Source organism: Alligator sinensis, unplaced genomic scaffold (assembly GCF_000455745.1).
Source record: "Alligator sinensis unplaced genomic scaffold, ASM45574v1 scaffold714_1, whole genome shotgun sequence".
NCBI classification, from domain to species: Eukaryota; Metazoa; Chordata; order Crocodylia; family Alligatoridae; genus Alligator; species Alligator sinensis.
In genome coordinates, this window is record NW_005842493.1 from 223,651 (window position 1) to 236,471 (window position 12,821).

The following is a 12,821-nucleotide window of genomic DNA, read 5'->3' on the forward strand; positions in this document are numbered from 1 at the left end:
AGGCAGGAAACGAGAAAACTTTCCAAATCATTTCCTCAAGGATGGGCACTGTACAGCTTGCCTGTATTATGTTCCTTGCCACTTGTCAGGCAGTAGCAGTTTCTTCATTCCCTTGATGTGAAAACACCGTCCGCCCAGCTTATTCCAAACTAACCCACTTGTGATCCTTTTTGGAGGATTTTTGCTGACCTTCAGGAGGCCTCATTCAAATGCCACTAAATTGTTGTCACCCTTGGCAAGCCTTTTAGCTTAACCAATTTCTCCAGAGGCAAGAGAGCCCTGTATTATCCCCAAGTCACTCAGCCCAGCTGTCTGAACACCAGTTTCATGAAGCACTGAGATCCATTAGTGTGTCATCAAAAGAGAAAAGAAAAATCAATTCTGAGCAGACAGTTCACACAACACCTCTAAATACTATAGGACAGTTTAACAGGGGACTGCTAAGAAGTAGTTCTTCCTTAAATGCTTTAATTTTGCTTTTCTTGCTCCCTCCACTGTGTTTACTGTTTCCCCTCCTCCAAGCATGGTACTTACAATCTGGCATTTGGTGGGGGGGGAAAAAAATCATGTTATTGTATCCGTTTCAATTGTCACCAATGCCCTGATTCAGGAAAGCACTTTCTTTAGACATAAGTCCTATTGACTTCAATGAGTATTAATAATAAGCCTAAAGCTAAACATAGGCTCAAATGCAGACCTGAATTTGGCCCTCGTTCAGAAAAGCCCTCTTGGTTTCAGTGTAATCTTTTTATTACTATTATTATTGTCCTGAATTAGAAAAAAAAAGGTCAGAAAGATCAAATTTTTTAGGATACAGAATTTGGGGGGCCTCATGGAGCCATGCAGAGCACCGAGACCTGAGCTGCATGGGCCGACAGGAACAGGGGAAGACGGTCCAAGCTGCTTCAGCTTCTGTCAAAACTTTTGGCAGCGTGGGGGTTTGGCCCTTTACTGACTCCTTAGCTGCAGGATTTTCTGATGGAAAACAGGGACCATTTCCAACCAGCTATTTTTTCTGCAATGAGCCCACCACTGTTCACAGAGCGCCCCCCGAATTGTGCAACCATGAATTCAGTCGGTCCCTAATTATAGTACTCTTTGTCATACAGATATGTTTTCTCAAAAAACACCCTGCAGATTAAATTCCTGGTTTTACCCTTTTTGCCTATTTTTAAAGAAGCCAACTGACATGAATTCATCTTTTCTTAATGAAAAAAACATGCTTTTCACCCCCTACACTTATAAATATCAACTTTCAGCTCTTAATGTTCCTGGTAGGGTTAGTATCGTCCACCAGCTCTTTCTGGATACAAATGGGGAAGCCTGGCCACAGAGAACAAGGGATTTCCTCAGGGTGTGGGAAAAAATGACAAAAAAGTGGAACCGAGCTCTCCTTATTTCCTCCCTGTGCTCTAGCTATGAGACCACCCTTCCCTTTTAACAAAGAACAAGTGCATCTTACTCAGGAGGCTGGAGTGTGAGCGTGCGATGGATCAAGTTACCTGTCTCAAAATGAATGCCACCACATCAGTTGATTCCCAGTAGCTGGCATGGAAGAGATGGGGCAAAGCCACTGTTGGAAATGCCGTTAGCACATCTGGACAGTACAAGGCATAATCTATTCGCTTGGCTCCCCACCATTTGGCAGTAACTGTAAAATGACAAACAGGCACCACATTTCTAATGGACACCTTGTTCAGGGCTAATAATTTACAGAGTGGTTCCCAAACTCTGGACTGAGGACCATGAGTCGTCTGCAAGGCCACAGTAAATGGTCTGCAGTTCACCCTGCCACTCCTTACCCTTTTCTAATTCATAGGTTAACAAACCTGAATGGTGGCCAGGAGAAATTTTGAGGACTGATGACAGCTTCTTGATCCAGAAAAAGTTTGGGAACCAGAACATTTAATAACGATCAATTCGATCCATGGAAGTCCAACAGACCAATATAATGATCCAGGATATGTGCTGATGACTTGATAACCATCTATGACATATTACTGGATATAATCATATAGCATATGCCCCCAAATAAGACACGCACCTTGTTCTGGGAAGGTAGCATGAACGGGGGGAACCTTCCCTGCCATGGCACTGGCTCAGCCAGGGCTCAGCCCTCCAGTTGCACGGAGCAGGGGCAAAGTCCTGCCATCAGTGTCACCACCTGACCCTACTGCCAGCCTAACAGCTACTGCCAATTCAGAAGCGGCTGTGAGAAGTTAAACCAGTTGCTGTAGCAGGAGGAGGGGGGAATAATGCTGACAATGGGACTCCTCTACTGCTCCATATGGCAGGCGGGTTGAGCCCTGCTTGGTGTGGAAATCCCTTTTCTTGCTTAAAATGCTCACACTAATTTTGGATAGGTAATTTTCAGGAAAAAAAGGTTGCGTGGTACGTGAATAATTACGTTATTCACCTTTGGAATGTGCTTATAATATCTCTTCATTTTTATTATCAACTTATAAATTATCATAAGTGCTATTATGCTTTTCATATAAACCGTCACCCTAATTTCAATGCCTTACCTGAGCAAAACAAGAAAAAAATATAATTAAACGCATGGAAGAAGTTAAGTTTCACTAATTAAAATGACCACAACATGAGCATTTCATAGTATTACTAGTGCACCAGGCAAGAGAAGACTTCCTCTGCAAAATAAAATTCCAACAGCTCTGACACGGGGGGAGGACCGAAGCCAGCGCAGAAATAAAGGGTGCCGAGTCTCACTCACTGTTGGTGACGTTTGCCGACGGCAAGCTCTCTGTTGACCCTGAGATTTCGCTGTTTGTGCTGACCAGGCTGGACCTTCTTGCCTTTCCTTGGGACTGACTCAGTGTGTTTGGTGACTCTGGGCTCTCTGGAGAGAAGGGCAAGTTTGAAGAGCCGCTCTCAAGAAACAGAGCACTGTGGTTCTGGATGGTGTCAGCTGGATGTTTTATTAAAATAAATAAATAAATAAATAAATAAATAAATAAAAATATATATATATATCACAGTAAGAGAAGATCAGCATTATTTTCAAAAGGGTTTCAAAGCCAATGGGTTTTTGCCTGAATAAGGACTGATTTCTGGTGCAATTTGCTCCTTGGGAGATGGCCCACACAAAGCAAGAAACCTACCTGAAGGAAGGTATTCCACTGAAATTCAACAGCAATTGGGGTCCTTATGCCAAGATTTTCCAAAGTGAAGTAGGAGTTGGGAAGGCAAAACTCCTGGCCCACGTTAAGGGGCCCAGTTGTTAGAAGGTGGATGTTCAGGCTCACTTAAAATCATTATTTATGTTTTAAAATCTTGACTTAACTCAAGTCCCTGTTGAAAATCTCTATCTAATTTCTTAAGGCATACATGAGACTTGAGTGCTGCAGAGACTTCTGCAATATATTGACCATCATACTCAGTAGAATAAAGCACGTAAATACTTCGCTTAAGTGCTGCACACATCATTTAGATAAAATGCTATGCAACTCCCTGTAGCCTATGACAGCTAATATATTCGTGCTCAGTTCTGGGGGGTTTTAACCCTTACTACTATAGGATGTTCATCTCCAATTGGAGTTTTAAAGTTTATTAAATGACAAGACTCCTCCAACAGAATAAAAAACCAGCCCTAGTTATTAAATGAATGGTCATTCAGTGGTTGTGAAAGATTGATGCCAGCATCCTTCTTCAGACTGCATTTTCTGACTAATCTCAGACACTCAGTGATTTATTGCATTAACACCCATGATGCTCCCCCAAACACTTCTGGCTCTTCTATGAAAAATTAATCACTGCAACTAAAAGGAAGCCATATGGAAGTAAGCAGGCTTAAGGAATATTCTCTGCATGTAAGATCATGAACAAGCAGTTTTTTTGCTAACCTATTCTGACTGGCTAGTGGATAAAGTTACATTTGCAACCTACGTGCTACTAGTAAAAGGCCTTTCCACAGCAGCAGAATTGCTACCTTAAGAAAAGCCATGTTTCTTTCAATATAAGACACTCTGTTTAATTGCTGTGCTTGACAGTAGCACAGCACGTCATTCCAGATGTGGAGATTAAAAAAAAAAAAAAAAAAAAAGCCTCTAGTAGACATCCACCTCCTTGATTTGTACACCTTGGTGCATATTTTTGCAAACTTAAACAGAGAGAAGCAGTAGCAGGACTGCTCCAAAAAATGACTGTTGGCTTTCCAGGCCTATAGAAATCAATGGAAGTTCTGCCACTGACTTTACGTAAGCCACCATTTCACCCAGTTTTCCAAGACTTAATCAATCTGCTCACAGAAAATATATCTGAAACCTAAACTTTCTTGCTGTTATCAGAACTGATTAAGAGGGACAGAGTTAAATGTGAAGGAATCACAGCCTACCAGAAGCCGTTTCAGAGATTTGGGGTTATTTTGATTTAAGCTCGAACATCTCAACCAGAGATGGCACAAGAATCTCTGATGCAATTGACCCAGGGAAAGCAATTAAATTCTAGCTCAAAATAATAGGAGATGAGCTTTGAAGAGAATATGTTCAATTGTGGTTTCCATGGGAACATGGTGTTTTGAGTTTGCTTTAATGAAAATTGCTATGAATCCTTCTTACAAAGAAATGTTGCTAAAGCATAAAGGCAGCAGTATCTGCGTGTGGTTACGGGAAGACTACGGCATGGGAAAAGATGAAAGATAATTCTGTGGTTATTACTGTCCGGTTAAGTCATCCTGTTGAAGCCTATATAAAAGGCGTCTTCTAATGGAATACCTCCAACACAACAGGAGGATCTCACGGGAAACTAAAATTAGTTTATCAAACCTTGTTCCCCTGACAGGTAAATATAACCACCTTACTGAAGTGGAAGCAGAGGCACAGAATAAGCGAAAGGCCTGTGTTACAACACTTACCGTGTGCCTCTGGGCCCCTCTAGACAGTCAGGTAAAGGCATGAAAGGATCTGATGTGCGAGTCATACAATCACACCTCCTACCGTGCCACATATGCATGGCAGGCAGCATGATCGTGGGCTCCCACGTCAGATCCTATCAGACCTTATGATCAGTGCAGGGGGAGCCCAGGTTTGTGATCCTGTCCCCCAGCATACCAGTAGCAAGCTCCTGTGGCTGTGAGTCCTGCAGCTATTGAGACTCCCAGCAGTGGCAGCACCCCACTGGCAGGACTCCTAGGCAGCCCATGAAGGGCTGCAGCAGCTCTCAGCCTCATCAGCTGCGGGACTTGCAGCTGGGGCAGCCTGTGGGGTGCTGCTGCAGCTGGGGTCTTGTCAGCTTCCAGGACTCCCAGCCGCGGGACCAAGTGGTGCACCCCGGTGCCTGGGAGCCCCATCAGCTGACGAGACTCCCAGCCATGGGGGCATAACTATGCTACACACTCAAATTAACCTGGATAGAAACCAGATATAAAGGTACTACACATTTTCCAGCTCTAACTTTATAGCGGGTTGGACCTTTTTAAGGTGCAATAGTTAATTTGCATGGGTAGCCAACCTAAATTAATTGTGCAATTAATTAGGTAATTCCATAATATACGCAATGAATATAGGGGGGCCTCTGACTCGCTTGTTCTGTGACACTGTCTCTTCAATATGTTGAACACTTAAAAAACCCCATGACTTAGTGCTTCTGAAAATAAAGGCATAAATTATTTGGCCCAGCATCACTCTCAGCACCCAGCATTGCACCCTACAGTATAAAAAGTAAGGAACACAGGAACTGCCAGGCTGTCTCAGATCAACAGTCCCTCTCGACCAGCATCTGTCAGTACCACGTGCTCCAGAAGCCAGTGTAAAGAAAATGGCGGCAGGCAGTTTTGCCTCCAGGAAAAGATTCCTCGAATTAGACCTTGGTGGAAATTGCCAAGTCACCCAAACCAAAACCGTGTGTTTTTTAAATGAAGCTCCTGATTTCAATTTAAGAAAACAAACCAACGTTGTCTAAACACCCCACCCTTTGAATGAAGAATTCTGCCTGTTGAGTTGAAATAACTTTAGTGTGAACTAAAATTTCAATACAAAAGTCTTAAACCATTTTTTTAAATGGTTGAAATCAAATTGATGCATTTCAAATCACTGAAACAAAAATTTGGCCAGATCTGTATCTTTTTTTAAGCTCAGATGACAGTTTCTCAAAAAACCGAACTTCACTTATCATCCCATTTTTAGGTAAGAAATATTTCAAAGTCTCAAACTTTGTAGTTGAGTGTTCATTGGCTGGCTGATCACCAGACACACCAGATTTTCAAGCATCTGAAACCAGTTTATTTTGTAATACTGCTATCTCGACTCTTGTAAATTGGGGAGCTGTTTTCCCACTGAAGGCATCTGAACGCCAACACCAAAGGATATTTTTCAGTTCTCTGCTATTTCTTAGAGGGACTTTATCTTAAGATAAGAGGACAGACAAATTTGTAGGGCTTGACTCATCAAATTGTGAAGCAAAAGATTGCAGGGAAACAAAGATGAGAGATTTAACTATGTATATAGCATCCACTTTTCAAAACCCCCTATTGGATCAAGCTTCTCCTCTGACACATCACTGGAAGATTCATGAAATGTATTGTAATGTTTTATCACATCAGCTAAAAGCATGACAATCTTTCAATCCCTGGGTTAAAGAAGAGAGACAGGTAGTCAAAATGCTAATGATGTCAGGGCGGAGTGTGCCGAGCCATAGATATGCTAATGTAGGAGAAAAGGTGGGTAAAGAATAGCAAGAAGACTGGTATGCCAAACACTGGCTCCTGGAGGTCTAGAAGCACCTCACCAAGAATGGACAAGGAAAGTAAGGTGTCCATGTTTTGGGGGAAACAAAAGATAGACATGTATGGAGTTTTTAGGAGAGATCTGTTCAGTTCCTGAAATTAAGACCATATGTAATGAGAAAACAGAGCAAGAGAGCGGGGGTCTTTGCTAGCATAAGCTTATCTGCTAGAGCCAGACAGCATAAAACATACCTCTAGTTTGAACTGCAAGCTTCTTACAAGTGAAAGCACTATGCTGGAGAACAGTCTGAGGGTCGTTTTAATTGAGTAGTAAAGGCAAATGGTGAGATGAGAATCCGTGTATGCTATATGAAGGCTAAACAGTCAACAGGGTTTTCTAGAGAGCCCACTGCGCAAAAGCTGTATGCATTAAACAGGCAAAAGTCAGGTAACTTAACGCCCCGATAACAGTAATTTTTCTTCCTTAAAATAAAAAAAATGCTAGCAGCCATCCCTTCACCTCTAAGCCGACTGCAGAATAAGAAGCAAAGCAAGGCGGGGGGAGAGAAGGAACACACTTTTATTGTTTGTCACAAGACATGTTTTGTGATAAATCTGATGCTTGTCACAAAGCTGAATCTCAAACACAACCGCTACAAAAGCAGCAGTGATTATAAAATGCCAAGTTGGCAGCAGCTGATGGTGCCTGTCTGTAATAAAAGGTCAAATTACAGTGGTTATTTCTCTTGATCTGGAAAAGAAAAACAACACACACTTTCCTGATATGCTGTAGAAGAGTAATTGCTGGAGAATACTGGCTTTTGAGGGTGCCTGTACATTGTTGCCCTAGCTCTTTCCATTCAAGTCAGCAGTAGTATTTTCTCACTGACTTCAGCAGAAGGAAAGGTAGTCTGTGATGACCACTGCTATTCAGGCAATATACCATTTTCTTCCGTGGAATTCAGACTATAAGATGACATTCGATAGAAATCAATCCAAACCAAAATTTTGATCGACACTTTGTAGCACGGCTCATATTTAATATTAAATGTTACTAACAGTTTTAAAAAAATCATGTCTGTCTATCTCAGGGGCGGGCAATTATTTTGGGCAGAGGGCCGCTTACTGAGTTTTGGCAAGCCATCAAGGGCCGCATAACAGGCAGCCAGGGACAGATAAATATTAATTTTCCAAAATGTTTAGGGGGGCCACAGGCCGGATAGAGTGGCCTGGTGGGCCGCATCTGGCCCGTGGGCTGCATTTTGCCCACTCCTGGTCTATCTGAATATGTGCTACTATTACCACTTGCTATAAGTAGCACTAATAATCTCTTTCAGCATCTTCCTGTGGCTGAAAGGTGAAAGAAACATTCCCTTTCCTAGTATTTTGTACATGATGAAGCACTTTGTCTGTAGTCTCCTTCACTCTCTCAGGTTTGCTTAGGTCTTCCTCATAGCAACAAAAGAGGAGGAAAAAAAAAAAATAGGACCAGATTCTCTTCGAATCTCTGAAAAACAGGCGAGGCTGAAGTTGGGTTTGTCCTCCCTTCCTCCTCCTTGCCGCTTTTTTGTGAGTCAATCTTAAGGATTAGGTAATGATGCATTATACAAGCTGATGCATTAATGGATTTTCAAAGGCTTCAACAGGTTTGGATTTTCAGCGGCTTGTACCTAAGTCCACTTAGCTGCCTTATAGGTGGAAGAGAACCTGGTCCTTTGTCCTTATTGGCAAGAGGTCGTTTTAGAGGGGCTGGAAGGACTTGTTAGGTTATAGACACACACCCTGTAATTGGGAGGCAGGTGATAGAGAAGCTCCCTTTGTAGACGTTACATTAGCCCCTTATACCAGGACTACCGCTTCCCCATCATACTCCTACATACAGAGAGCTCTCTCAGCATCTTGTCTCATTGAAACTGCACTCAATAAATCAGCAGCCTAACAAGGTAATCACGTACGTAGGAGGAACTGTATTGACAGAAGATGTGGTTGCAGTCAAATAATCAACAGGAAGATGAATAGTTCTGTAAAGGCAAACTAAGCCTCCATGACTGGCAAATTCAATGGCCAAGAGAATCCTTCCTTGCCATTTAATGCAAAGAGACCCCCTTACTTTACAGAAACCGAGTATGTTCTTTGCGTGTTGTTCATGAGACAATGGCTTCCTACAGGAATCACGAAGGGGCATTAGGAGGGGATCTATTTGGGCAGAGATTCGACATGCACATAATCGTTGCTATAAGCCAACATCACAAAATGGACTGTATGACCCTCTGAGTGGACTTAGGGATGAAAACCTGACGTCAACCGAAGGGAACATGAAGAAACCAAAACCTTTCTCCAGGCCTTTCGCTTTGCTGCTATCCAACACCGACTGGGAAAAGCAAATCTGACAAACAGAACTGAAAGCTACACACTAAGCCCTTCAAACACAGCAGCGAGATCATAAACTTTTGACAGTCATTTGGTTAGAAATGAAAGACAACTGCAAGGACTGTGTTCAGCATGTTCGCCGGCTTGTATTGCCTACATGGTTCCTGTGAATCACATCATCATGAAGTTTCTCTCCGACAGCAGCCATCTGAATTTGGGTTTGAGACTCATCACCTCTTGTACATAAAGGCACCTTTAAGAGTGCCATTTACACACTTAAAAATGCCTGTTGTAAACTACTTTACACTGCTTCTGACATAATGGACAGAGAAGTTCTGGAGACAAGTCTTTTCAAGGAGGATAAGATGGTTTGGATCAGAACATAACCAACTTGATATCCACTTAATGAGGTTTCATCACATCTCATCATCATCACAGGAGCATACCATGAAGCCTTTTGTGTGTTCCAGACTTGTACTGTATGCATACAAGCTAGTCCGTCCCTTACAGGAAAATACCATGTAATCAACAGAATGGCTCTTTATGAATATAGAACGTCTCTTTCCAAAAAGGAGCCCAAAGCATGTTAATTGTGTTTCATTTTTAAAACAGGAGAACGTCATTCTCCCCTGAAATGCCACCTACTCAGGGTTTAAAAGCATATGCTGGAGGCATTTTCTGTAACCTCCCACAATACCTGGGTTGGCAAACTTTCACGATAATGAGAGTTCAGGATTTCTGGTTCAAAATCACTGTCTTTATGAGGATATTTTGGGAGAGGGGTTCACTCTGCCCTCAATTATCCACCCTAACCAAGTCTGCTCAAACTTGAGACCAAATGGGATCACGACAGAAGCTGGCAAAGCTGAATCAATGTAACGGGCTCACATTTGAGACCAGACCTCCAGAAATATTCGCTGGAACAGAACTTTAATGAAGGCTTGACTTGTACTTTCTGTAAGAGGCAATGACATCCTCTCATCTAGATGTCTAAGAACATGTTTTGCATGAACAAGCATTTAGTAAAATGGTGACATGCTAGTATTTGTGTACGTCATGAAGACATGTTGGAGCTGGAATACGCAGACATAGATGGCACTGGAACTAAAGATCTGGTCCTTTATATTAGTCAGCTTAATAAGACTTTGGCATTAAACTTTTGTGTATGCTGGATAAATCTATGCCAGCTTCCAATGAAAAGCAAATGGGTGTTGATAGAGAAAGAGATAAATAATGAATAAGGAGATGCCTTTGAAAAGGGAATGGGATGGGAACAGGCTGTAACTCAAACTCCCTTCAGTGTCCTGCACTAAGCAATGAACTAAAACCAACTGCGCACAGCGGGAAAAGAGTTATCAGCGACTCTAAGGCCCTCTCTACACATTACATGTATTCTGCAATTACCAGGTTCATTGTGCAATTAATTTAGATCAGCTACACATCCAAATTAACAATCATGCCATAAATAGGTCCAACCAGCTATAAAACTATTACTGGAAAACATATAAATGTCATAGCTGGGTGCTATCCAGCTTTCATTTGCACCTGTAGTAGCAGGGTCTGCAGCTGACTGGGCTCCCAGGTGCACCATAGGCAGCTAGGGCTGGGACAGGAGCTCAACTTTGTCGACTCAGGCCCCACACTTCAAATGACTGCAGTTTATATATGCACACTCCAGAGAAGCATGGAGAGACTCGTGATTTCACATCACTCCAGAGCATCCACATTCCCCAACTTAGGGACTGTCAAAATACCAAGTGACTAAATGCTTTGAAATAATAGCAAGCTATTCATCACAGAGGAGTGGAGCCCTCATCTGTATCTACGATTTATATCCACTGAGGATCTTCCCCTGGGAAATCAACCTACATTTGCTAAAGGGAAAGTATTTGTAGCTCTTCCTTTTGGTCAAAACTCTGGCCAGCTCTACAACTGACCTGTAGTAACTTATTTCCAAATGTTCCCACTTTGTGTATTTAGGGGAATGAATTAAAAACCACAGCTAGAACCTACCAGAGGGACCTCAATTATTAGCCTTTTGCAAAGAGGTAAAACTATTTGATTCCCTTCTCACTGAATCAAGAGTTATACAGGCCTTTACTGCAGTTTGCCCTTTTGTTGGTAGAAAGAAAACTGCCATTTCAAATGCATAAAACTTCTAGGGATCTAATACTGAGGTTCTCCATAGATTTAGTCAAGGTTGAATGTATTTTGCTAATAATACCTATCTGACTTCATTGGCAGGAGAGCCGGGATTTAACTGATGTAAAGAGACATCGTATCTATTAAAGCCTGACTGACACTAAAATTGATCTACCACGTAGCCATTTCTGTTCTCTCACTATTCAAGGATTGTGCGCGCCAAATAATCAGTAATGGATAGATGTCCATGTCCTGTATTAGCCCTGTTCTTTTGCATTGATAAGTAAAGTCTAGCCTGATCATTCAGTTAATCTGAAGTGTTCTGCACGCATATGTCTGGGTGGTAAGATGACAACTTCAGATTCACTGAAGGGTCACGGGCTTCAAATCTTACAGCTTATTTGAACCTTGGGACACTGCATATTTTTAAGCAAGGAGACTGAAGTCGGATCTATAGCCCAGCCACCGAATGAAAAAAAATAAGTTCCCTTTGATTGGTATTCTCCTGAATTCAACAGATGCAAAACACTGCCATTTTACTACATTCACTTCCAACCTCTAGCCAGGAGTTCCCAGAGGCTTGACAAATATCCTAGTGGGGCTCAAATTTATGCTTGAAGCTGAGAGAGAGAAGGGGGGAGGGAAGGGGAGACAGAGAGAGAACTGTAGAAGGGATTAATCCAGTTTTTGCACCACGTTATCAGGACACTCATGAACTCTATGATACCTTCCAGCTCCTTTGGCATTGAATTCTTGAGAAAGGAACACAATTTCACCAACTGGCTGCTTTTACTTTGTTTTGGGGTCAGGGGGCATATCCAATCCACCCAAGATAGCTCATGGCAAACTTGCAAAATCCTGCATTTTTATCTGTGCCAATCTTTCTAGAGGCAAGTGGGGTGACCTGCCTGTGACTGACCTAGGAAAATGACATCTGTAAAACCTCGGCGCATCTAGGCAAGGCATAACTAAATCATGGACTTAACTAGATTGCTGTTGTGCCTAGATGAGTCCTTTCAGAAAATATATTGCAGTATCCAGGCAAAGTGTCTTATAAACATGGCTTAGCAAGAACCATGTCAATAAGGCCTTACATGTTCTTTCCTGCTCCGATAAACTATCTACAGGGTACTGAGGCTAATTTTGATTCTCTGCTTGAATCTGCCTGCTATGAAGTCACTGAGGGTTGCATAGGAATCAAGTCAGGGTAAAAATGGAATCCAATCAACCTTTTTCTGCTGAATTAAAATGTGCTCAGTAAAATCATTGCTGAAGGCAATCAGGACTCATAGCAGAGATGCTATCCTTTATCAGACCAACAAGATTTTTGCCAAAAAAAAAAAAATTCTTTAATCGCAAGCTTTTGGGCACAAACACCCTTCATCAGGCATTGGAGAAAAGAATTTTTTTTGCAAAAATCTTGTTGGTCTAATAAAAAATAGCATCTCTACTACGAGTCCTAATTGCCTTTTCCTCTAGACCAGCACGGCTACAACCTGGATACCTGAAATCATTGCTTACACTTTCTCATCCCTTCTATTAAACAAGCAACCTGAAGTCATTTGGAGGCTGAGTCAAATCCCACTGAATTCAAGAGAGATCGTCTTGAACTGTTTTTTTTAAGGGAAAG

At 42.1% G+C, this 12,821-nt stretch overlaps 1 protein-coding gene across 4 annotated transcripts in view; it reads right to left on the reverse strand.

Annotated features, from left to right (window-relative positions):
• Nucleotides 1-12,821, reverse strand: part of PITPNM3 (PITPNM family member 3) — a 272,469-nt gene that overhangs the window by 24,883 nt on the left and 234,765 nt on the right. For all 4 annotated transcript variants that reach the window (XM_025212941.1, XM_014523475.2, XM_025212939.1 and 1 more), the window contains 2 exons: nt 2,732-2,926; nt 1,503-1,651 (listed from right to left, as the gene is read on the reverse strand). In XM_025212941.1, coding sequence (XP_025068726.1) covers nt 1,503-1,651; nt 2,732-2,926 — 344 coding nt within the window. The remainder of the gene's footprint in view (nt 1-1,502; nt 1,652-2,731; nt 2,927-12,821) is intronic.